At 47.7% G+C, this 26,886-nt stretch overlaps 1 protein-coding gene across 4 annotated transcripts in view; it reads right to left on the bottom strand.

Moving 5' to 3' along the window:
* CDS1 (CDP-diacylglycerol synthase 1) overlaps positions 1-26,886 on the bottom strand; it is a 447,836-nt gene that overhangs the window by 57,268 nt on the left and 363,682 nt on the right. For all 4 annotated transcript variants that reach the window (XM_030190592.1, XM_030190591.1, XM_030190589.1 and 1 more), the window contains one exon: positions 23,833-23,936. In XM_030190592.1, the coding sequence (XP_030046452.1) occupies positions 23,833-23,936 (104 nt within the window). The remainder of the gene's footprint in view (positions 1-23,832; positions 23,937-26,886) is intronic.

The following is a 26,886-nucleotide window of genomic DNA, read 5'->3' as shown; positions in this document are numbered from 1 at the left end:
ACCGCAGGCGTGGGAGCAATTGGTTACCATATGGGGATTAGATGCACAATTAAGGGTTCCACTCAAATACTATCATGCCTCACTGCGGGAGCACTTGGGAGAAGTGGAATATGGTAAACTGACCGCTTGCTGGAATACGGAGCTAGCGATGAACCTCCAGATGGAAAAGGTAAAAGTCTGTCTTTTGGACTCCAAACGACTGACGGAGAATGTGACGTTGCAAGAAACACATTATAAATTTGTATTAAGGATGTATATTTCACCCCATAGAGCACATAGGGCGGCGATGGGGATAGAGGACAGATGTAAGAAGTGTGCACAGTCCCCAGCAGATCTAGGACATATGTTCTGGAAATGTCCGAGGATCCTGGGGTTTTGGCGTCAGGTTACTCAGCATGTATCTGTGATGTGGGGGGTAGTTTGGAGACCAACGCCAGCGCAATTGTTTGAGGTGTTCAGAGTGTCACCAATGGCTCCTCGGGGCCTTAAATGTTTCATGAAAAAATCAGTCTTGGTCGGCAAGAAATCGATCCTTCAACAGTGGATAACTGGGGATCCGCCTACACTGCAACAGTGGAGATCTAACATGATACACCTCTGCGCATTAGAGCGTAGGGGTGTAGAAGTCCTGGACTCACCATCAGGAGATAGACTTTGCCAAGTCTGGTCTCCATTTTGGGACTCGCTGACCGCAGTGGCGCGTAGTAGGATTTTGAATTCTTGAGTGCGACACAAGGTGGAGGAGTTTGGGGGGGTGGGGGGAGTTGAGCTGTTCAAGAGGAAAGGGGGGGTGGAGAGGGGGGGGGGAAAAAGGGGGAAAAAGGAAAATGTATTTGCACTGTTTTATATTTGATATGAATGAGAAGATTTAAGTGATGTATGGAGTATTTCTCCAAGGGCAGTATTGAGTTTGTTTCTCATTGTACTAATAAACATATTTAAACATAACATTTATTCAAAGGGACTTCCGGTGGAGGCATGGAGCAGTGAAGACGTGAGGAAGAACTGCTCCGGGGCGCCTGACGGAACCTGCATGCGTAACGCCCCAAACCCATCAAAATATTGCACCGGTTTTCTCGTGGAAGCACCGCGATAATGCTGAGCGCCAACAGAAGCCAAGGCAGTGTGGATGGCGGCAAAAACAACTTGCCAGGATCCAAAAGGAAAAACTTGAGCCGCGGAAAACAAAATGGCGGACAGGACCGCGCCAGCCTCGCCTTCGCCAAGCTCGTTGTGGGCAGCAGAGATTACTGAGGAGGTGAAGGCGGCGGTCGAGCAGGCGGTGGGAGCCAAGCTGCAGCTCATCCTGGACAAATTGGAAGGGCTGACAGAGCACCACACACAGATGCTGAACGAGCTACAAGTGGTGCAGCAGCGAGTAGGACAGGCAGAGGACGACATAATCAAAGTCTCAGAAAAGCAACCATGAATCAGGGCGCGCCTTGCGAAAGTGGAGGCAAAGCTCGACGACCTTGAGAATCGCTCGAGAAGAAATAATCTGAGACTTGTGGGGTTGCCCGAAGCTTTACCGGAGCGAAATCTATGCGCATTCTTGGAGAAATGGCTGCCGGAAACCCTTGGAAACTTGGACCTGGGAACGGCGCTGAGAGTTGAAAGAGCACACAGACTAGGCCAGAGAAGAGAAGATGTGGGCCGCCCCAGAGTGGTAATCTTTAAGATATTAAACTATGCTCATAAAATGCTCATTCTCCAGGAATTGCGTTCTGGCAAGCATCTGGAATATAAGGGGAGAAAAATCCTCTGCTTTCAAGACTACTCCACAGCAGTGTCTGCAGCACGCAGAAGTTTTGCGCCACTGTGCACCAAACTATTTGGGCTCAAGTACAAATTTAGCCTTCTCTACCCGGCTAAACTCAAGTTGATGGAAAATGGACAAGCGGTATATTTTGAGAAAGTGGAAGAGGCAGACCAGTATGTTGAGTGAATGCTTGCAAAGGAGCGTGAAGGCTGAGGACTCGAAGGAGGAGTGCAGAGGAGAGAAGAACCCATTTGGGAGTTAAAAGAAGGCAATGAGGCCACATCAAAGACTTGTTGCTATAAAAGTTTCTAGATGCAGTAAAATTAAGCTTGTATGCAGATCGGAGAGTTAAAAGTTTGTCTGGGTTAGAAGTTGAAGAAGAAGTTGTTAATCTCTGCTGTTTGGTTCCTGAGAGACTGATACTACATTAGCTGCTGGCTGCCAAAGGTTCCTGTGCAAGGGAAGCAGATATTGCAAGATGGAGGTCCGACCTGATTGTGGCCAAAATGGACATGAACAACATGGACGCATCTACTGGACTTGCCTTAAAGACCAGAGGTCTGGTGAGCAAAAGGACTAAGGGCTGGGACTGATGGGTGGGGAGAGTCATACGTGTAAGAGGCGCCACAGCCTTGGAAAACAGGAGGTCATGCCAACAGGCAGAAGGAGGCAGGAAGAGGGTGTGGTAGGGGATGGGGGGAGGGGGGGAGGTGGGGAGGAGGGGAGAAGGAGGAGAGGGTGGAAGGAGGGGAGGGGGGAATACCTGCACACATATGGTTGGAAAAGGAGAAGTATGGGAATGGTCTTAGGGAAGGCCCAAGGGAAAGTAAAGAAAGATACCCCAAGGGCTGAGAAGGTGGTGGCTGGGACACTCTCTCGGTGTAAAAAGAATGTAAATTGGTCATTGCAGATACAGTATAGTACAGAGAGAGGAGTGACATGACAACCTTACAGTATATGACTTGGAATGTGGGGGGCATTCACTCCCCGATTAAGAGACAAAAAATTTTGAAAGCATTGAATGACAAAAAAGTGTCCATAGCATTTTTGCAAGAAACGCATCTTACCAGGGAAGAACATGAGAAGATGAAAACGTGGTGGGTGGGGGAATTATATGATGCCCCAGCGGTGGGGAAAAAGGGCGGAGTGGTGATCTTGATTAGGAAAAACCTGAATGTAGAAGTTAAAAAGGTGGAGGCTGATAGAGGGGGGAGGTATGTCCTAGCCTCAGTGGTAGTAGAGAGACAGCCACTTCTGCTTTGCAATATATATGCTCCAAACATGTACGACAAGAAGTTTGTTACCCAAATTACACGTAAAATCCATGCATTCGGTGACTTACCAGTGGTGGTGGGCGGAGATTTGAACAACGTAATAGACCCAGCATGGGACAGATCTAACCCAACCAGGAACAATTTGGCCAGATGGGAGAGAGGCAATACTAGGATATGTGATATGTTAGAACTGGTAGATGTGTGGCGAACGTTACACCCGCTAGAAAAAGATTTCACACATCTTTCTAGAGCACACCAAACAATGTCCAGAATAGACTATATACTGATTTCAAGAGAGTTGCTCACAAAAGTAGAGGAGACACTGATAGGCCCAATAATGATTTCGGATCATGCCTGGGTGAGAATGCAGATCCGGATGGGGGAGGGGAGACCTCAGAGGGGGGCCTGGCGCTTTCCCGCCTATTTGTATCGGGATACTCAATTCCTGCCTTTCCTGGAGGAGAAATGGAGAAAATATAGCAGTCATAATGAACAACATAGGGCAGATCCCGTACTCTTTTGGGAGACTGCGAAGGCGGTCCTCAGGGGAGACATTATCTCTTACCAGGCCTTTACAAAAAGGGCTAGGAACAGAGGTGATAAGGTTAGAGAGACAGGTAGTGGGCCTGCGGAAGAAGTATGGGGCACACCATGATTTGGGGACTAGAAGGCAATTATTGGAGACACAGCAGGCCCTAAATGAACTCTTACAGGAGAGGACGCAAAAAACGAATGCGTATTACAAGTACCAGTTATACAGGTTCGCCAATAAAAGTGGAAGATTTCTGGCCAGACTCGCTAATAAGAGGCTCAGCGCTAAGAAAATACTGACCATGGAAGATAGCACAGGTGCACGGGTAAATAATGATGAGAGCATAGTCAAAATCTTGGGGGACTTTTTTGGCCAATTATACACACAGCAGGAGGACCTAGTGAGACCCAGTGAGACATACCTTCATAGTATAGATTTGCCACAAATCTCGGAAGCAGATGCAGAGGTGTTAAATGCTCCTATTGAGGAGGAGGAGGTTGAACTAGTAATTAAATGGAGCAAATTAGGAAAGGCGCCAGGGCCAGATGGAATGCGGAATGAATTTTACAAAATCCTAAACAGTGAGATAAGCCCCCTATTGGCAACAGTGTTTAATAGAGTCATACGGCAGAGACAGATGCCAGGACACCTTAATAGAGCGCAAATTAGTGTGCTGCCTAAATCAGGTAAGCCAGCTGAAAAGCCAGACTCGTACAGGCCGATATCATTGCTGAATACAGAGTTAAAACTATTAGCAAAGATTTTGGCGAACCGCTTAGCGAGGTTCTTACCATCTTTGACCACAGACTCTCAAGTGGGATTTACATGTGGGAGGGTAATTGCTAAAAACATGCGACGGATATAGGCTGCCTTGGAGAAGGTAAGGAAAGATGGGACCCTGGCCCTGCTTATAAGCTTCGACGCGGAAAAAGCGTTCGACAAGAGTACACTGGAATTATTTATTTGCAGTGCTGAAGGCTTATGGCATCACGGGTTATTATGCGAGGGCAGTTAGAGCTTTGTATACAGACCCACAGGCTCAGATATATGCGAATGGCCTACAGTCTGACTGGTTTCCGATTAGACGAGGCACGAGACAAGGTTGCCCACTGTCACCACTACTTTTTATCCTGGCACTGGATCCTCTCCTTAGAGAGATCCACCATAACCCAGTTATCCGAGGGGTGAAGGTACGAGAGTATTCCTTTAAGACGGCAGCCTTCGCGGATGACCTGTTGGTAATAATTACTGAACCAAGACGCTCCCTACCGAACCTCATGGAAAGTTTAGAAGAATTTGGGGACTTCTCAGGGTTTCGGTTGAATCTTATGAAATCAGAAGCGTTAGCTAGTAATGCAGAACTTGAGGGGGAATGGGGCAATAGGTTCCCTATAAGATGGGCTCGGGGGTCCTTTCGGTATCTGGGAATACAACTCCCAATGGATACTCGACAAATATATGATCTGAATGTCACTAAGCTCTTAAAGGATACACGGGAACAGCTATCCCATTGGTCAGGACTTCCGGTGTCTCTAATGGGATGGATACAGTTATTTAGAATGATAGTTTTCCCGCGATGGCTATATGTTCTGCAGGCCCTGCCTCTGCGCTTGGGAAAGCGGGAAGTGGGGGTTTTGCGAAGATTGGTGGTGAAGTTCTGTTGGGCCGGCAAAAAACCCAGGATGAAGTGACAGTATTTAATAGGAAATTGGAGAAAGGGTGGACTAGGAATACCAGATATGAGGGCATATAATCAGGCATGTCTCGAGGCATCTGCGGGACTGGATCCTGGACAAAACTACTTACACGGATGTGGGATTAGAGAGGGCATATTTTTATCCCTGGCACTTGAATTACCTATTACATGTTAAGAGAAAGGGACAAATGCCCGAAAGTGTCAGGGACAGTATGTTGCTGGGACCGCTGTGGCACACGTGGCGGGATCTGGCACAAAGGTGGGGACAGGACCCGACAGTTAGCAGTCTTTTACCAATTGCGGGTAATAGTGATTTCATGCCTGGGAGAGCAGGAACAGGGAGTGGATCTACTAGAAAGTTTTCTCCAAGAAGATGGTACTTTAATCTCCATAGCTGACTTCCAACATAAATGCTCAGGGGGACCATCGGGGATATTGGCTTATCATCAGCTCTCTCATTATGTGCACAGTCTGCCGAAAGATGGGTTGACCCTTAGCTTTGGGACAAAGTTGCGGGAGTTTCTGGAGGGAGATGCGTTGGGACAGGTCTCAGTATCTTGGTTCTTTTCAGGGAATTAGAGAAAGGGCAACCGGAAAGGCAGGTATTAGAGGTAGCAGTAAAATGGGGTGCCGAAATACACCGGTCATTTTCTGAGCGACAACTACAACAATCATTGATGGGCATACCGAGGGTGGTACATAATGCAGAAGTGCAAGAATGTCAATACAGAATCTTACACAGGGCTTACTTCTCTCCCAGAAGGGCATTCCATGCACAAGTGACACTGACTGATACTTGTCCAAAATGTAGACAGGGGGGGTGCAACACTTACGCATTGTATATGGCAGTGTAGGCCCATCAAGGCTTATTGGTGGAGAATAGGCAAATTTATGAGAGAGGTAATTGGGTATTCGGTAATTATCACCTTTGATAGAATGCTGTTGGGTAACCACAGACAGTGGGGAGTAGGGACACAGGGGGAACAGCTGTTCTTGAGTAAATCTTGCACAGTGGGGAAAAATGTATTATGAACCATTGGGTAACAGACATGCCTCCCTCCTACTGGTACTGGCGGAATAAGATTCATCAACTTATGCTATGGGAAGCGAGAGGGGCGAGAATGACACTGAAAAGGCAAAGGAGGTTTCTGAGTGTTTGGGGAAAATACATAAACAAGATATCGCCATGGGCACGAAGTAAAGTGCTTAATGGGCTGTCATGGGGGAATGAAGGAGATAGGATGGACTAAGGCCTGCACCATGCTAAAAGGTTGGGGGAGTGGAGGAGGGGAATAGGGAGGGGATATAGGGAATATCATTGGAAGTTTGAGTGTGCGATGGCTCTTCTCGATGGCAGGGATAGTTGTTATACAGATGAAGAGCTATTTGTACCTAGCAAACACTGGAGAGAGCATCGCACTAACTGTCAAAATCTAAGTTGGTTGTTAGAGGGGAAATAAAATGATATATTGTTCAAAATTGCTGAAAACTGGCTAGAAGGAGAGGGGGGGGGGAAGAAAATGATAAAACATTTTGATGACTGTAAAAAGCATAATAATTTCACTGTTCTTTTATTCTGGTTTCTGAACTGATTGAAGATTGTTCTATTGGGTTAATTGTTCATTGTGTGAAAATGTTGTCAATAAAAAATGTTGAAACATAACATTTATTCAAATGTATTGATGCTTTTCCTACACAAGATGTTTCTTGTATAATAATGTTGAAATGAATAAAAAAAATAAAAAAAAGAGTAACACCTTCTAGTGGAGTTTTATTTTCTGGGCAAGATGCGGGAGACACCCTCTGGCATATCCAATGTTTCAAATTCTATGTTCTAAACATCCAAGCAATGAGGGCCAGGGATTGGAGTTTGAGATGCAGAAGAGACCCCTTGTTCTGCGTGATGTGGGCCGGCAAACAGTCCAATCTTCATGGATCTTCAAAGGATAACTCCAGAAGAAGAGGGAACCATATCTGTCTCGGCCAGTATGGAGCAATTAGGATCATAGTTCCTTGATCCTGCCTGAGTTTCATGAAAGACTTCTCTATGAGGGGTATTGAAGGATACACATACAGGAGATCTTCCCCCCCAATGCAGGGGAAAGGCATCTGACGCGAGTCTGCCCTGTGATCTTACCCTGGAGCAGAACTGGGGGACTTTGCTGTTAAGATGAGTGGCAAAAAGGTCCACCGAGGGGGTGACCTGTGCTTGAAAATCTTGCAGGCTACCATAGGCGGTCGGTGGCCCAACTGTTTGGGGAGGCTAAAGGGGGCTGGGTCAGGGGCGGTGCTTACATCCATAATTATCTGAGAACACAGGAAAAAAATAAGTAGAAGTAAAATAGTAACAAGTAATACATTTTATTAAATGTAGATATTAAATCTCTCTATATAAAACGCACCACCAACGTTCTGAAGCCTCACTTTTCCAATGTTCTAAATGTGAGGCGCCAGAGATCAATTTTTCATCCATGACTGTCTGCCCCGCCCACACGTCAAACGTGATGACCTCGTGGGCGGAGCAATGACACTCACAGACCGTGTAGCACGTCTGATTGGCTGAGTTGGGTGAAGCCAAGGATGACGTCGCCAGCACAGCTGCTCCACAAAAAAACAAGGAAAGGGGGAGGAGTAGGGAAGGTAAAATTATGTATCATACCTGATAATTTTCTTTCCATTAATCATAGCTGATCAATCCATAAACTGGTGGGTTGTGTCCATTTACCAGCAGGTGGAGATAGAGAGCAAACCTTTGCCTCCCTATATGTGGTCATGTGCTGCCGGAAACTCCTCAGTATGTTCTCTATCAAAGCTCCATCCGCAGGACTCAGCACTTAGAGAATTACACCCACAAAGGGACACTCTGCCCAGCTCACCACCGCCGAAACGGGGGAGGGGAATTAACCCAGCTCATCCCCACACAAGTGGGGGAGGGGAATCCGTCCAGCTCATCCCCGCGGAGCGGGGGAGGGACACCACCCCGCCGATGCGGGGGGATCTGGCTTATCCTGCAACCGCAACCGCGGGAGGAGCTGACTGACCCTAACACCGCCGAAGCGGGAGGGGTACAAAGCTGCCCTACAGCCGCACGAAGCGGGAGGGAGTGCCGGCAGAATTTAAGTCTCAATCCAGCCCCGTAAAACGGAGGGGAGAGGAATGCAGCAGCTCACTGTAACACAAACTCGTCTCAACTCTTGAAGAATCCAAGTGAAAAAACTTGAACACGAAGTCCTCCTGAAGTAACTGAAGACTAAACTTGAACCTAAAATTCAACCAGAATATAAACAGTACAGATATCTGGGAGGGGCTATGGATTGATCAGCTATGATTAATGGAAAGAAAATTATCAGGTATGATACATAATTTTACCTTCCATATCATCATGCTGATCAATCCATAGACTGGTGGGATGTACCGAAGCAGTACTCACCCAGGGCGGGACATAGAAATCCCTGACCGCAACACTGAAGCTCCAAACCGGGCCTCCGCCCGAGCAGCCACAGTCAAGCGGTAATGCTTGGAGAATGTATGGGCCGAAGCCCAAGTTGCCGCCTTCCATATCTCTGCCAAGGAGACGGACCCGGCCTCTGCCATCGAGGCCGCCTGAGCTCTAGTGGAGTGAGCCTTCAGCTGGATAGGCGGCACCTTCCCCGCGGCCACATAAGCCGCTGCAATGGCTTCCTTGACCCATCTTGCCACTGTAGGCTTAGCAGCCTGCAGACCCTTACGAGGACCTGCAAACAGGACAAACAGATGATCCGATTTCCGGAAATCATTGGTCACTTCCAAGTATCTGATGATAACTAGTCTCACATCCAGATATTTGAGAGCAGAGAATTCCTCTGGGTAGTCCTCCCTACGAAAGGAAGGGAGACAGAGCTGCTGATTCACATGGAAGCGAGAAACAATCTTGGGCAGGAAGGAAGGCACTGTGCGAATAGTCACTCCTGCCTCAGTGAACTGCAGAAAAGGCTCTCGACATGAGAGTGCCTGGAGCTCGGAAACTCTTCTGGCTGAAGTGATAGCCACCAAAAAGACTGCTTTCAACGTCAGGTCTTTCAGAGATGCCCTCGACAAGGGTTCAAAAGGCGGCTTCTGCAATGCTCTTAGCACCAGGTTGAGATTCCACGCAGGCACCACTGAGTGCAGAGGAGGGCGCAGGTGATTAACTCCCTTGAGAAAGCGCACCACATCTGGCTGCGAAGCCAGGGAAACACCCTTCAGGCGGCCCCTGAAGCAAGCCAGAGCCGCTACCTGGACTTTAAGGGAACTGAGCGACAGGCCTTTCTCCAGACCTTCTTGCAGGAACGCCAACACTGGAGAAATTGGAGCAGTGAAGGGAGAAAGTGAGCCTGCTTCACACCACGCTGCAAAGATACGCCAAACCCTGGCGTAAGCAGTAGAAGTAGAGCGCTTCCTCGCTCTCAGCATAGTGGCGATGACCTTGTCTGAGAAGCCCTTCTTTCTCAGACGCTGCCGCTCAATAGCCAGGCCGTAAGACCAAAGGGGGAGGGATCCTCCATCACCACGGGACCCTGATGTAACAGGCCCTGCTCCACTGGCAGCCGCAGAGGATCGTCGACTGAGAGCCTGATCAAGTCCGCATACCAGGGACGTCTGGGCCAATCCGGACCCACCAGGATTATCCGGCCCGGATGCTTTGCCACCCGGTCTAGCACCCTGCCCAACATGGGCCAGGGCGGGAACACATAGAGAAGCTCTTGTGTCGGCCACTGTTGGAGAAGAGCATCTACTCCCAGGGATCGAGGGTCCCGTCCTCTGCTGAAAAAGCGCGGCACTTGGCAATTGGCCGATGACGCCATCAGATCTAGGCTCGGCTGGCCCCAGCGCTTCGTGATGTCCAAGAACGCCTGAGCAGATAGCTGCCACTCTCCGGGCTCCAAGGTATGGCGACTGAGAAAGTCCGCCTTGACATTCATGACTCCGGCAATGTGGGCCGCTGACAGCTGTTCCAGGTTCGCTTCCGCCCACTGGCATAGATTCATGGCCTCCTTGGCTAGAGGGGCGCTCTTGGTACCTCCCTGGCGGTTGACATAGGCCACAGCCGTGGCATTGTCCGACAGGACCCGTACTGGCTTCAACGCCAGTACCAGGATGAACTCCAAAAGCGCCAACCGAATGGCTCTGAGTTCCAGGAGGTTGATAGACCACTTTGCCTCTGCAGGAGACCAGAGCCTCTGCGCTGTCCTTCCCAAGCAGTGGGCTCCCCAGCCCAACAAAGAGGCGTCCGTCGTGACGACAATCCACTCCGGGGTCACCAGAGGCATTCCCGCAGACAACTTGTCTGTCTGCAACCACCAGCTTAGCGCCTTGCGCACTGCTGGGTCCAAGGGAAGGCGCACAGCATAATCCTCCGACATCGGAGTCCAGCGCTGCAGCAGAGAGTGTTGTAGTGGTCTCATATGAGCCCTGGCCCAGGGCACTACTTCCATCGTGGCCGTCATAGAGCCCAACAGCTGCACATAGTCCCAAGCCCGAAGAGGAGAGGCTACTAGGAACTGGTCCACCTGAGCCTGAAGTTTGACAATCCGATTGTCTGGCAGGAACACTCTGCCCACTTGGGTGTCGAATCGAACTCCCAGATACTCCAGGGACTGAGTCGGGCGCAGCTGGCTCTTCTCCCAGTTGATGATCCATCCCAGGGAGCTCAAAAGAGCAACTACCCGGTCCACAGCTTTGCCGCACTCTGCATAAGAGGGGGCTCGGATCAACCAGTCGTCCAGATAAGGATGGACTTGTACTCCTTCCTTTCGCAGGAAGGCCGCGATGACCACCATTACTTTGGAAAAGGTCCGCGGAGCAGTAGCCAACCCGAAAGGGAGGGCTCTGAACTGGAAGTGTCGTCCCAGGACTGCAAAACGCAGAAAGCGTTGATGAGGAGGCCAGATGGGAATATGCAGGTACGCTTCTTTGATGTCCAAGGAAGCCAAGAACTCTCCTGCCTTCACTGCCGCTATAACAGAGCGGAGAGTCTCCATGCGAAAGTGCCGCACTTTCAAGGCCCGATTGACCCCTTTGGGGTCGAGGATAGGCCGGACAGAACCTCCTTTCTTTGGTACCACAAAGTAAATGGAGTAACGTCCCTTGCCAATCTGATTTTCTGGCACCGGAATGACCGCACCCAGGCGGATCAGGTTGTCCAAGGTCTGCTGCACTGCCGCAGCTTTGACCGGAGACTTGCAGGGAGAGAGTACAAACCCGTCTCTTGAGGGTCGGCAGAACTCTAGCTTGTAGCCGTCTCTGATGACTTCCAGCACCTAAGCGTCTGAAGTTATTGTGGTCCACTCGCCCAGAAACGAGGACAGCCATCCTCCAATCTGCACTGGGGCGTGGACCAAGGCCCCGTCATTGGGTACGAGACCCTGGGGGAGGACCGGAGGGAGCACCTCCGGGACGGCGGTCTCTGCGAAAGGAATGCTGCTTGGGGGAGAAGTTCCTCTTGAAGGAAGAGGGGGCAGAGGAGCCCGACCTGCCCGGGCGGTACCGACGGGCTTCCTGAAACCGTCCTCTGGAGGTACCGGGGCGAGTACTAGCCCGAGCCCTGACCTCTGGTAACTTCTTGCCCTTAGACGTGCCGAGATCGGTCACGATTTTGTCCAGCTCGACCCCAAAGAGCAGCTTGCCTTTAAAAGGCAATCTAGCCAGGCGGGATTTAGAGGCGTGGTCAGCAGACCAATGCTTCAGCCAAAGCCACCGCCGCGCAGAGATTGTCTGAGCCATGCCTTTAGCTGAGGCCCTCAAGACATCATACAGCAAGTCTGCCAAATAGGCTAAGCCCGATTCCAGGGCCGGCCAATCAGCCCTCAAGGAATGATCCGAGGGGGAAGCCCGCTGCACCATAGTCAGGCACGCCCTGGCCACATAGGAGCCGCAAACTGAGGCCTGCAAACTTAAAGCAGCCGCCTCAAAGGACGACCTTAAGGCCGCCTCCAATCTTCTGTCTTGGGCGTCCTTTAGGGCCGTGCCACCTTCCACCGGCAACGCCGTTTTCTTAGTCACCGCAGTGATTAAAGAATCCACGGTAGGCCACAGATAGGCCTCACGTTCACTTTCAGGCAAAGGATAGAGGCGGGACATAGCCCTAGCCACTTTAAGGCTCGCTTCCGGGACATCCCATTGAGCTGAAATTAAGGTGTGCATGGCGCTTCGTCCCCAGCATAATGGCAGAGCCAACAGGGGCTGAGGGAGAGACGTCCTCCGGAGAGGAAATCTTCAAAATGCCCATGGCCTGCACTAACAGGTTGGGCAAATCCTCTGAGCTAAAGAGCCGCGCTGCAGAGGGGTCATCCGCTCCATCCGAGCGGGGATCAGTCTCCTCCAAGGAATCCGCAAAGGACCGTTGGGAGAACTCAGATACGCTGCCCTCATCTACATCGGAGGAGACAAAGTCCTCCAAGGCCTGGGAATCAACCAGAGGGCGTTTACCTCCGGAGGCCTCAACCTCTTTACCAGACGAGGGAGCAGGGGCAGCGTTTTGCATAAGGAAGGCCTGATGCAGTAGCAAAACAAACTCGGGGGAGAAGCCCCCCAGACTGTGCACTTCCGCAGCCTGGGCTACAGCCCTAGACGCACCCTCAACCGGCGCTCGCAAGAGCGGGGGAGAGACATGCTGCGCATCCAAGATGGCGTCCGGCGCGACACTCCGCGAAGGAGCCGCGCGGGAAGAACGGCGCTTAACTTTAGCCGCTTTCGTGCCGTAGCCCAAATTAAGGGCGTTCATGGCATTAATGTCTCCTACCTCAAGGGCGGCCCAAGAAGAAGCCGTCCGAGCCGCGTGGCCGGCCAAGATGGCGGAGGCGAGCAGCGGGGGATGGGCGTTTATGGCGGGAAAAACCGCCACACCGGAGGAAGGACCGGGACACTCATCGGTCACGAAACTGTCACCCAACAAGGGCGAATCAGACTTTAAGACCCCCGCATCCCCTCTAGAAGCGCCCAAGCGATCCGGGGAGCGACTCTTTTGCGCCCTCGCCCTCCGACGCCATAGGCCACGTGGAGATCAATCGGGGACCCCCTGCCCGCTATAAAAAGGTAAAAATTACCTGCTTTCTGCTCCGAGCTGTAACGACCTGGTGTCCCAGTGAGTAGCTGCAATAAACGTTTAAATAAACGTCGAAATAAACGCCTTTAAGGACGTTCAAAATTTTTTTTTTTTTTTTTAACGGAGCCAGCGGGAGGGGGGAGAAAAGGAGGGACCTGGCGCCACCAGGTTTGCACTTGCTCAAGAAGAGCCCTCAACCCCAGGCACTCAACAAAACCTAAAAATTAGGCTTGGAGGCCTAGCCAGAGCTGCTGCTGTGTGTGACCACCACCTGCTGAGATAGAGAACATACTGAGGAGTTTCCGGCAGCACATGACCACATATAGGGAGGCAAAGTTTGCTCTCTATCTCCACCTGCTGGTAGATGGACACAACCCACCAGTCTATGGATTGATCAGCATGATGATATGGAAACACGCGTAGCGTGTTTCCCTACTCCTCCCCCTGCCTAGGAATTCATGCAACTCAGCACCCCCCCTTCCGATACAAACACTAAACAAAACTCCCCCCCCCCCCAATGCATCGGCACCTTTTTTTTGCCCGCCCCGCGCCCCCCCCCCCCCCCCCCCCCCCCGCGACACTCCGGCCGAGTCCTGCACTTAGTTGTTTTTTTTTTAACACTCACAACGCGCGAACGATGCAGCCGGCAGCGATTGAAAGAGGCTGTCTGGGCTGGCGTCTGCGTCGGAGCTTCCCTCAACCTCTGCGAGTCCCGCGAAACAGGAAGTTGTAACAACGAAGGCGGGACTCGCAGAGGGTGAGGGAAGCTCCGACGCAGATGCCAGCCCAGACAGCCTCTTTCAATCGCTGCCGGCTGCATCGTTCGCACGTTCTGAGTCTTAAAAAAAAAAAACTAAGTGCAGGACTCGCCCGGAGTGTCGCGGGGGGGGGGGGGGGGAAGGATTGGGGAGAGAGGGAAACAGGGAAACCAACAGAGGGAAGGATTGGGGAGAGAGGGAAACCAACAGCGGGAAGGATTGGGGAGAGAGAGAAAGAGGGAAACCAACAGAGGGAAGGATTGGGGAGAGAGGAAAACCACAGAGGGAAGGATTGGGGAGAGAGGGAAAGAGAGAAACCAACAGAGGGAAGGATTGGGGAGAGAGGGAAAGAGGGAAACCAACAGAGGGAAGGATTGGGGAGAGAGGAAAACCAACAGAGGGAAGGATTGGGGAGAGAGGGAAAGAGAGAAACCAACAGAGGGAAGGATTGGGGAGAGAGGGAACGAGGGAAACCAACAGAGGGAAGGATTGGGAGAGAGGGAAACCAACAGAGGGAAGGATTGGGGAGAGAGGGAAAGAGGGAAACCAACAGAGGGAAGGATTGGGGAGAGAGGGAAAGAGGGAAACCAACAGAGGGAAGGATTGGGGAGAGAGAGAAAGAGGGAAACCAACAGAGGGAAGGATTGGGGAGAGAGGGAAAAACAGATGGAAGGATGGGGAGAGAGAGGGAAAACACAGATGGAAGGATTGGGGAGAGAGGGGAAAACATGGAAGGATGGGGAGAGAGAGGGAAAACAGATGGAAGGATTGGGGAGAGAGGGGAAAAACAGATGGAAGGATGGGGAGAGAGAGGGAAAACAGATGGAAGGATGGGGAGAGAGAGGGAAAACACAGATTGGAAGGATTGGGGAGAGAGGGGAAAAACAGATGGAAGGATGGGGAGAGAGAGGGAAAACAGATGGAAGGATGGGGAGAGAGAGGGAAAACAGATGGAAGGATGGGGAGAGAGAGGGGGAAAAGCAGATGGAAGGATGGGGAGAGAGAGAGGGAAAACGGAAGGATGGGGAGAGAAAGAGGGAAGACGCTGGATGGAAGAATGCAGAAAGAAATAGGGGAGACACTGGAAGGATGGAGAGAGAAAGCAGAGCTGCTGGAAGGAAAAGGGGAATAGAGAAAGACTGGAGAATAAGAGGAAGGGGCATGGGGAGAACAAGGGGTAGGAAAAGATGAAAAGCCACAGGTATATGAAGGAAATATAAGAATGGATAGTAATAATGAATTAAATCTGGGCAGAGAGAGAGCCTGAAAAATATTGAAGAAAGCAAAGAAAAACGAGACAAAAAATGACAAATGGCACAGAAGAGTTAAGCGAAAACAAAGGAAAGCAGAATCACAGACTGGGACCAATATGCAAAGAAAAACAGTCACCAGACAACAAAGGTAGAAAAAAATCATTTTATTTTCATTTTAGTGTTTGTAATATGTCCAATTTGAGAATTTACATTGGCTGTCTTATTTTGCACTGGGTATACTGGAGCTGTAAGAGCTTACAGAGATTATTTATCATGAAAAAAAAACACGTTATTTTTTTCTCCTATAGTACTATAATATTTTCAATAATGTCTGTTTATATGCGCCATGGCTGGTATAGGGGGTGTGTTTAATGTGGGTGTGGCTATCATAGGGGTGGAGACATATGTGGTGACCCCGCCCATAATGAGCACCGGCACCTTTTTTTCTACAAAAAAAGCACTGACTACAGGCAACGCGCAAACACGAAGATCAGCCTCCTTTCCTTTCCAGGGTCACAGTTCAAATTCCTCACCTCCACCCATGGATCTCATTTCTCATCTACAGGCAACACACAAGCACGAAGATCCGCCTCCTTTCCATCCCAGTGTCAGAGTTCAAATTCCTACAGCTCACCCACAACCCCCCCCCTTCCGATACCACAACTACTACTTATCATTTCTATAGCGCTACTACACGTACGCAGCGCTGTACACTTGAAACCCCTTCCCCCCATGCATCTCACTTTACATCTACAGGCAACGCACGAGAACGAACATCCGCCTCCTTTAAGTTATGACAGCAAGGAATCACCCTGACAGCAACAAATCACCCACTCCTTTTCCTAGCAACCAGGAAGAGATTTTGCAACCAATCAACGATGGTCTTATTGTTGGTGCTCCTGCGCTTGGGGCTGACTACTACTCTGTGCTCTGAAGAATTGTTTTCGCGAGGCAGGGTTACAAATGACACAGCTTCCCCCTAGCAGATTGGGAAACACTTAACATGATCCTAAAAGAAGCAACTCCTCCACCCCTCTTCCAACAGCAAGCAAACCAGCTGAGCAAGCTCGCTCCTGAAGTGTTAACGTTGATTTGGCAATAAAAGGGTTAAGGGCTGCAGTCGCTGACATGGTACCATTGTGCTTCTGAGGGGGAGACGGAACAGAAAACACAGATTTCTTTTACATTCAATGTGTATTTCCCATGTTAACATGAAAAAATACTGAGGGTTTGGTTGGCTTTTTAGTTTTCCACTTTGCATTCACTTTGCTGCGGTTCTGCTTCCTTGGGAGTACTGTGCATGATAAAGCACTTTCAGCACTGCTTTTGCACTAAACCTGCAGTTCACAAAACAACATTTTTGAAAGCTTTCTTGCCTTTTACCTTATGCTTACAAACATTTAATTACTTGAAAGGAGTATTGACAATTCTTTTACCAGCATTTCATTCCTGAAATACGTCAGTCAGTAATCTCTTTTCTTCACACACACTCACTATTGGTCTCACACAGTCTGTCTCTCTGTCTTACACACACAAACACTCTGTCAAAAAGGACCGCACCTGTGGTCCTACACAGGGCCTCCTCCTTCCTCATTATACACCCTTCACTATTACTCCATCTCATTACAATACTTTAATATTAAATATTTGGTTAACAAAAAACAACTAATCAATATAACCTTGCTAGCGCCCGTTTCATTTGTGTCAGAAACGGGCCTTTTTACTAGTATGTATCATATGTCAAAGAATAAAGTGGTTGCTCAAACTGTCTGAGAGCTTGATGGCTGAACAGTATAGTTGGAAGGAAAGTGCATTTCTACAGAATAGGCAGCCAGAACTTTTGGATGACACAAAAGCACCAGTGCTAAGGTCCAATTTCCAGAGTGCAGAGATACCAAGGGTGTCCCATCCCAAATGTGAAAAGTACCACCCCAATTAGTGAGATTCAAGGTTAGCAAGTGAAAGTTGAGTTACTACTGAGAATGCTATGAGCTAAATTAAGTCCAAATTCTAATATTAGGCATATTGAAAAGTAATGCAAAACCTTAAAAATTGCCATACTGAGTCAGACCAACAGATTTAAATTTCAGAAACTGACACATTCCACTCACTAAGTTAAAAAATGAATAAATATTTGAAACAAAATTGATATCTTTTTATTTAACTAATTTAATACATTTTTTGACTAGCTTTTGGAGTTTACTAACCTGAGGAAGGAGGTGTAGACCTCTGAAAGCAAGTCAAAAATGTATTTAGTCCAATAAAAAGCTGTCATCTTATTTTACATTTTTTTTGTTTTATTTTTATTTATTAACCTGTAAAGTGGACTAACATGGCTACTTCATTCTACATTAAAAATAATTTTACCTTTGCTATCTGGCATCTAATTTTTCTAATTGTGCAGGTCGCAGTCTCTGGTTACTGCCTTTCTGTCTTTTAACTCTTTCCATATCTCCTGTTCATTTATAAATTTTTCTCTCTTTGCATGTCTTCTTCACATCTTCTATTACATCCATCTCAGACACTGATTTTTATTTTCTGCTTTCTTCCATTTTTCTGCCTCTCTGACCACTCAGACTTATCCATGCTCCATTTTCCCTGTTTTCCATCTTTTTCCCTCACCCAGGGTGTGTGTGTGTGTGTCTCATCTCCCCCTCAGCCATATCAAATCTGTTTCTCTCTCTCCCACTCCACCATCCAGGATCTTGTGTGTGTGTCTCTCTCCCTGCCTGCCATAATCTCCTCTCTGTTTCTCTCCCTCCATCTAACTTTCTTCCCCCTCCCTGCCATGCAGCATCTCTTCTCTCTCTTCCCCTGCCCCAGGCACCCAGGATCTCCTCTCTCTCTCTCTCTCTCCCACCTCACCCTACCTCACATACCATACAGATCTTTTCTCTGTCTCTCTCTCTCCCCATACAATGCACCTCTGTTTCTCCTACACCTTTCCAGCATTGCTCCTCCCTCTCTCTCTTCACTCTACACCTCAGCCTCTCTTCTTCCACTGCCTGTTTTTCTTTTCACTATCCAGCTTTGCTCCTCTGTCTCTCCCCCCCCCCCCCCCCAATATCTAGCTTTTTGCTCCTCTGTTTCTTCTCTCCCCCTAATATCCAGCTTTGCCCATCTGCCTCTTCTCCCCCAAAACATCTAGCCTTGCTTCTCTGTCTGCCCCCCCCCCAAAAAAATATTGTGCCTCTGCCTCTTCCCTCCCCCATCACCCTCTCTGTTTCCTCCCATTTCCCGCCTCAGCATTATCTTCTCTCTCTTTTTTCTTCCCCCTAGCCACAAAAAGAAAAAGAAGCTGGAACTTTCCTTCCATGCTGCCTTGCTGCCAAATCCCCTGCCTCTCTGATTCAGTGGCCATCGGTAGACAAACACTTTGCACGGAGCCAAAGAACTCTGCATGGCATCGCTGACAGCTCTTCTGGTCTCACCGTCTATGATGCAACATTCTGTTTGGGCAGAAACCGGCAAGCTGTCAGCAACGTGCAGAGCTCTATGGCCCCGCACACACTCTGTTTATTGATGGCCACTGAATCGGGGAGCAGAGAGTCTCAGGCAGAAAGGCAGCAGGGAGGGGAAGCTCCAGTTAATACCTTATGCTGTCGCCAGATTGGGAAGCGGTCCAAAAGAGCTTGTATTTGGGCTGGGGAGGCTTAGCCTCCCCAAGCCTCTTATACGGGGCGCCTATGCAGGCTACGCCCATAATGAGACCATTTGTGCAGTTACAAAACCTGCTCAGTCTGTCCACCAAGCATTTGTCCTTTCCTGGAAGGTATGTGGCTCAGAGGTCCATCCCATGAAGGAGGGCCCACTGTCACATCCCCAATGCCCCCTGCTTGCTCACATAAAACACTGCAACCTGGTCGTCTGTTGGTTGAGAATAATTTGGTTGTGAAGCTGATCTTTGAAAGCCTTTAGAACGTTCCGAATGGCCCGCAGCACGAGGAGACTGATATGAAGGTCTGTATCCTGAGCACACCAAGTCCCTTGGGTGTTAAGCCCATTGACATGAGGTCCCCAGCATGTTACTTGCATCTTTCGTTAGCACCTTCTGAGGTGGCGAAATTTGGAATGGTAGTCCCACAGTCAAATTCGACTCAACTGTCCACCACAGAAGAGCATGAATCAACTCTGGAAGACATCTGCTAGGTTCCCCACTGCCTGAGACCACTAGGAAGCTAGGGTTCACTAGGCTTCTCTCAAGTGGAGACACGCCATGGGAGTGTCTTGTACTGTTGAGGCCATGTGGCCCATCAATCTCAACATCTGCTGAGCTGTGACCTATTTGCTGGTATGGACCAGCGAGGTGAGCGTTGATACGCTTAGGGAAGAAAGGCCCAATCTTGCTAAGTATCAAGCAGGGCTCCTATATACTCAGATCCCTGGACCCTAAGTAGGTGGGACTTTGGGTAGTTTATAACAAACCCTAGTAACTACAACACCCGAATAGTTAGGCACATAGATTCTGATTCCCCTTCCTGCAATGTGCTCTTGACCAGCCAATCTAGATAAGGAAACACACAATCCCAGTCTTTGTAAATTATGCCACTACTACCGCTAGACATTTGGTGAATACCCTGGGTGCTGACGGGAGGCCAAATGGCAGTATGCAATACTGGCAGTGGTATGCAAAATGAGATACTTCCTGTGACTGGGAAGCATCAAAATGCGGGTGTAGGCATCCTTTAAGTCCAGAGAGCATACACAGTTGTTTGCCTGAATCATGGGGAGAAGAGTGCCCAGGAAAATCATCATGAACTTTTTTTGAACAGGAATTTGTTCAGGGTCTATAGGTCTAGGATGGGAAGAAATCCCCCTAACGTTTTGAGCACAAGTATGTATCTGGAATAGAATCCCTTCCCCTCTTCCCCTGGTAGCACAGTCTCGACCGCATTGGCCTGGAGAAGGGCAGATTCCTCTACAAGTACCTGCTTGTGCTGAGAGCCAAGTGATGATGCTCTTGGTAGGCAATTTAGTGTTTTGTGTCGCCAATGGAGAGTGTTACTGAGATGGACTATTTGAAGAACCCACTGGTTGGAGGTTACAAGGAGCCACCTGTGATGGTAAAAATTCAGCCTCTCCCCACCCCCCACCACTGGCAGGCCATTCTGAACACTTGGAGCGTGGCTATGCTCTCCTGGAACCAGTCAAAAGCTCACCCCTTGCTTTAACTGGGGTGCTGGATGGGACTTCTGAGGACAGTGTTGGCTGACGCTGGCCCTGCTGGGCACAGCAGGAAAGTGGCGGGAACCTACGCCTTTGAGAGTAATAGGTTTGCCACCTAGGCCCACTGGAAAACCTCCAAGAGGTGGAGGGTGCTGAGATAGCGTTTGGATAGTACCCGCGGGTTTGATGAGGTCAATGACCTCCTCTATTTTGTCTCAAAACAAGCTGTCCCCTCAGCACAGGACATCCGCTAATCTCTCCTGAACCACCAGTTCCAGGTTGGAGACATGCAGTCATGAAAGTCTACCCATCCCCACACCCATGGCAGAGAGTCTGAATGCCACATCAGGAGTGTTTATAAGCCCCTCTGGCCAGATATTTTCTACACACCAGCTGCTTCTTAGATAGTTGGCGAATCTCAGCGGCCTGCTCCTGGGGGAGAGTCCACCAGACTGAGTGTATTGCGGACCAAGGTCTGCAAGTACATACTCGTGTACAGCTGGTAGGACTGGATGCATGCGATGAGCATCAAAGGCTGAAATGTTTTCCTCCCAAACAAATCCAGAGTCCTGGCTTCTCTACCTTAGTGTGCTGAGGAATGAGTTCTGGAATTCCTAGCTCATTTGATGGCAGATTTTACAACCACAGAATGGTATGGAAACTGGACCTTCTTGAATCCATGAGCCTTTTGGATATGATACTGCGTATATCCACCTTCTTTAGTGCCACCTGCACAGAGAAGGGAGATTCCCAGTTCTTTGTCAGTACATCCTTAAGGATCAGGTGCAATGTAACAGTGACCCCTTCCCTTAGGATGAGACTCAGCCCAGGACAGTCAACATCTCTGCCCTGGGCTCTTCCTCCGTTTCCAACTTAAATGGGATGGTCGAAACTATCTCCTTGACAAAGCTGGTGAAACAGAAACTCTCAAGTGGAGATTTTTGTCTCTCTTGAGGCAGGGAGGGAGCAGAGGGAACACCATACAACTCCGAGAAGTAATGTGGGACCTCCTCCGATTCCCTTAAGCGGTCCCAATCAGGCTCTTCCTCGTACTCCGAGCAAGCTGGGAGAGTCTATGTCTGACTTGGCTCAGAGGAGCCATGTCCTTGCTCCGAAGGGGGCTGAGATAAGGTCCTACCCTCCAACTCTGCGGACATTGAGAGCGGTATATGTGTTAAGGTCGACGTCGACACCCTTCCAGGTGCTGGAGAGATCTGCACAGATATAGAAGGAGCCTCAGATAGAAGCTGGGGCTGATCCCCTGCTGGCACAAGCCCCTCAATACCTGAGCGGTCTGCTGCTGCAGCATCTGCACAAGCTCCTCCCTGACTACAACTTGGAATCACTCATCAAAGAAAGTCATTGGAAAAACCAACGGAGTCGATTGGGTGGCAGCCTGAGAAGGTATCCATCAAACCGGGAGACCTGGCTGCTTTGAGGCTTGTGCACTGGAAACTCTTCCAAAGAGGGGGGAGAATTCCTCTTGGTGCTGGCACTTCTCGGATATTGGCAATGCTGACTTCCCAGTGCTCCCGGCACTTTGCATCAAAGACCAATCCTTGTGCTTCTTGGGCTTCCACCGATGCTCAGCATCTCGGTCCCTTGGTGCTGAGGAGGACGATATTGAATCTGTACAGGCCCTTGGTGTTGGGTTCGATGCTGACCCGACCCAGGGCCCAATCTCAGCACCCAATGTTGAGACAGTTGGAGACCTTCTTGATGTCGGTGCACTCCCAGTGGATGTACAAGCCTTCAAAAACCATCGAGGTCGATACTTCCAGAGCCGGTGTTGGTGTATCGGTCTTCGAGCTAAAAAGTTTCTCTTGTTGGGCCTGCCATGCCCTCCGTGTCCTAAGCTGCATTTTTAAACCTCTCTCATGCTTAGGTCCCAAGGCACTCGATGCACCATGGGTGCAGGTCTGTCACCGAAATCATCCAATTACATTGAGCACATCTCTTGAAGCCACTACGGGTCTTCTGAGACATTGAAAAAAAAAGAATCATGGCCAAATTAAACGCCTCAATTTTGAGCCACAAAAAAAAGGGGCAGAGGCCAAATTGAGGTTTGTGTTCTGGCCAAAAGCTGGCCTATCAGGTCACAAAAGCAAAAGGAAACTTGACATGCCAAAGAACTACAAAAAAATAAAACAAACTACTAACAAAATACCGAAAAAGAAGTTAAAGTTAAAAGACGCACAGGAAGGAACTTCAAAGTCCAGAAAAAAATATGTGCACTAAGAACAGTGTGACGTGTCCTTCCAGCTTTGCAAAAAAACGAAAACTGAAGGACCCTAGGTCACACTTCAGGCTGGAAGGCACCAATGCATGCGAAGTCACACGCTGCTATAAATTTCTATAACTCACTAGTCAGCGTCCGCACTGGGCACCGTTGGATGACATCACCCAGACGTGAGAATACAATGGCTTGCTTGTCCTAGGAGAAAAGTAAAGTCAGTCCAAAAACTGCAACTCGGCCCAACCCAGGTCCAAGAGGATCTTAATGCCGAAAAATTTTAAAACGTCAGAAATATGCAAAAATATTTGCTAAGAAATCACAAAAAGAAACATTTTGCGCTGAGAGATCACAGATGTAACTTCTTTGTACCACGGAAAACAAGAGACTACTGGTTCCATGCTTGCATGGGAAGGCACCCGCGCGCATATGCAGTGGGATGCTGCCAAAAAGCCTCTTAAAAGAGATATTACGCTGGGGCAGCATCCGTACTGGACTCTGTCGGATGACATCACTGATATTGGAGAAACAATGTCCTGCTTGTCCTTGGAGAATAGGCATTTTTAAACCAAGAATCTCAAGACGTTTACCACAGCTTGCAACAGAAGGGAGAATTACATGTCCTTGTAGGTATAAGACATCCTATCCTCGAAAACAAACAATTACATAGTAACATAGTAGATGACGGCAGAAAAAGACCTGCACGGTCCATCCAGTCTGCCCAACAAGATAAACTCATATGTCCTTTTTGTGTATACCCTACCTTGATTTGTACCTGTCCTCTTCAGGGCACAGACCGTATAAGTCTGCCCAGCGCTATCCCTGCCTCCTAACCTCCAGCCCCGCCTCCCACCACCAGCTCTGGCACAGACCATATAAGTCTGCACAGCATTTTCCCCGCCTCCCAACCACCAGCCCCTGCACAGACCGTATAAGTCTGCCCAGCACTATCCACGCCTCCCAACCACCAGCCCCGCCTCCCACCACTGGCTCTGCCACCCAATCTCGGCTAAGCTCCTGAGGATCCATTCCTTCTGAACAGGATTCAAAATACACAATATATGCTGTACTTTCACAGATCATGTTAAATAAGAAGTACCTTATGAAGCTAGCGATGTACACATGAACAAATGTGGCCATCAAATACTGACAATCAAACCGATCCATTATTCCTCCATGGCCAGGGATAGTGTCTGCAAAGTCCTGTTGAAATCACATTTTGTCAAATTATTCAAGATTACTTTATTTTTAGGGTCAAATTTGTATTAATATTCGTATAGCATTGAATTGAATAAAATATAAACAGAGTAACAGATGGCATAACACCTAAACATTAAGGTTCGATACAGAAATATATAGAGTTAATTTCGCTAAATCATAATACAATATATTGTAATAAGAACAATATAGCATTATCATCATCATTTTGTTATTACAGGATAATCAGATGAGAGATAGTAGTTGCATAGCTTAAAGGCATATAGCTATATTGAGTATGAGAATACAAATGAGAAGTCATTAACCAGGTATCTAAGTATTAGAATATTTCATCAATGATGACCATTTGTCACAATTTTCTAAGCGCATTTTTCTGCTATTCTGTGTTCATATTGTAATATATTGCAAGTTTCACCAGTGGAATATAGAGTTCCAGTTTTAATTGCTACTGCCATTAGTATATCGAATAATATATGATTTTCAGAAAGTAAGTCCACTAAAGCAGTGGAATGAAATATAATACAGAATGTTATGAGGATATTGATACATAAAATTTGTATGATAAAAGACCATATCTCTAACCAATAAGACTGTATAAAAGCCCAACTGTGTAACATATGTTGAAGAGTTCTGACCTGTTGATGACATCTCCAGCACAGAGATGAAGATGACTTAGTTGTGGGCTTGTCTTTCACAGGTGTCCATATTGCTTTATGAATAGTAAAATACAGTGATTGCAAAATAGATGTAAAGCCTAATGGTCGATTACTGTGTGTCCACCAATATTTCCACTAGGTAGAAGTTAGTGCATAATTCAATTCCTTTTCCCAGATAGACTGAATATTCAGAGGTGTTTTTTTAAGTAAAAGACATAAGATGTTTATATATCTTGGAAGCAGCACGCTTAATCACATTCCTTCAAATTCTATAAATGGCACCTTAAGTTGTGCGTGCTAATTTAGCAGCACAGCCAAATTGCGAGCACAACTTAACAAGCCAATCAGTAATAATTGGCACTTAACCAATTAGTGGCACTAAATGGCTTTAATTAGAATTTACATGCATAACTTTCTAGGTGTATTCTATACTGTGATGTGTATAAATTCTCATATGTGCAGCCAAAAAGGCAGCATGGCCATGGGCGAGGAATGGGTGGGTCGTAGGCTTTTCAAAACACTATGCGCAATATTATAGACTACACCCTTTTAAAACTCTGCCAAGCTAACCGCCATGGTGAAGGCGGTTAGCTTGGCAGAGTTTAAAAAGGGGTTAGACGGTTTCCTAAAGGACAAGTCCATAAACCACTACTAAATGGACTTGGGAAAAATCCACAATTCCAGGAATAACATGTATAGAATGTTTCTACGTTTGGGAAGCTTGCCAGGTGCCCTTGGCCTGAATTGGCTGCTGTCGTGGACAGGATGCTGGGCTCGATGGACCCTTGGTCTTTTCCCAGTGTGGCATTACTTATGTACTGCTCTTGTCCCATATGCCACACATTTATGTGCCATCATCATGGATCTCTTTCCCCTCCCCTTTCAGCCCATGAACCAGCTTTTTTCACATCATCGCACCTACTCTCTGCAACATCACTGTTAATATATACTTTTGGCAGCTTTTTCTGTTTTAACCCTTCACTTTCAACACCTTTCCCATTTGCCATTTTCTCAGCATCCTTGGATGTCAAAGTCTTCCTCAAACGTATGCCTTTTCTCAAGTAGTCTCCTTTTATTTTTGTCATTTTCATTAGCACTTTCATGGTTCTCTGTTTTCACAGTTCTTATTTCGTATTTATCACGGCTTTTTCAGTGTGGTTTTCAGAGTTTTTCTCACCTTTTGTGTCTGTTTTAGCTCATTAGATATGTCTTATCCCTTTTTCCTAATAGATATTCCTAACACACTGTTCTTCTTTTCTGTCTCTTTTATACAAGGCACTTTTCTTTCATTGCCGGTTTACATTGCCCTCTCCTATTGTTTTTTTTTCGCTCTCTTTGCCTTCTCTTTAGGCAGCCATCCAACTATAGCTCATGTTATCTAACTGCTACCATACTCTTATTACCAGTGCACATCACTTACACTCACTGCTTTCTCCTTTTCTTCATCTAGACAGATGCACAACTATGGCTGATTTCATCTTATTGCTACCTTAAGTATTCTCCTTCCCCGTTTACTGCGGCATCCCCAGTACTTTTCTCGCTCTATTTCTTCCCCATTTTGTTTATAATTCCTTGCCACGGAATCACCCTTCTCTGACAGTCATGCATATTCTTCACACTATTGTAAGTTTCTTTTCGCTATTTTCACTTTCTTTGGATACCAGCACTCCTTCCTTTGGTAACACCTTCCACTTCAGCCATTTTGCCGTTCTACCTTTTATTTATTTTTATTATTTTTTAATTTATATTTTCTCTATGTTTTTTCTCACTTTATTTTATCACGTCACACCTTGCTTACTATGAAACGTTTTGAGCATTTTCCACACCTTTTTCCTCTTTCCCCCACCCAGTTCGCACTACTGCTGTTGCTAGGAGCTTCAATGGTATCAGTATCGTTGGTCTTTTAAAAGGTTTGTTATACATCTTTCTTTTCCAATGCAAGTAATTTTTTTCATTTATTCATGATGCCTTGTAATTTGGCAGCCCATACATCTTTTTCAGACTTGACCTTACGTTATCCTTTTTTTTTTTTGTATATTTTCATTGTTTTTCACCACCCACAGGTTAGTCTTTTTCCTTTTTTTTTTTCCTTAGATTCTCACAGATATATACTTTGTCATTTGTCACATTGCTTCACCCCTATAGGCTCACTTATTCATTTTCATACTATGGTAATCATTACATATGGGTACAAATTCATGTAATATTTTCCACACGTTTTATCTCACAGATTTCACTTGCTTTCTCCATATTTTATGTGCTTGTATTTAATGTCATGA

Source organism: Microcaecilia unicolor, chromosome 2 (genome assembly GCF_901765095.1).
Source record: "Microcaecilia unicolor chromosome 2, aMicUni1.1, whole genome shotgun sequence".
Lineage (NCBI taxonomy): Eukaryota > Metazoa > Chordata > Amphibia > Gymnophiona > Siphonopidae > Microcaecilia > Microcaecilia unicolor.
This window is presented reverse-complemented; position numbering and strand designations above follow the sequence as displayed.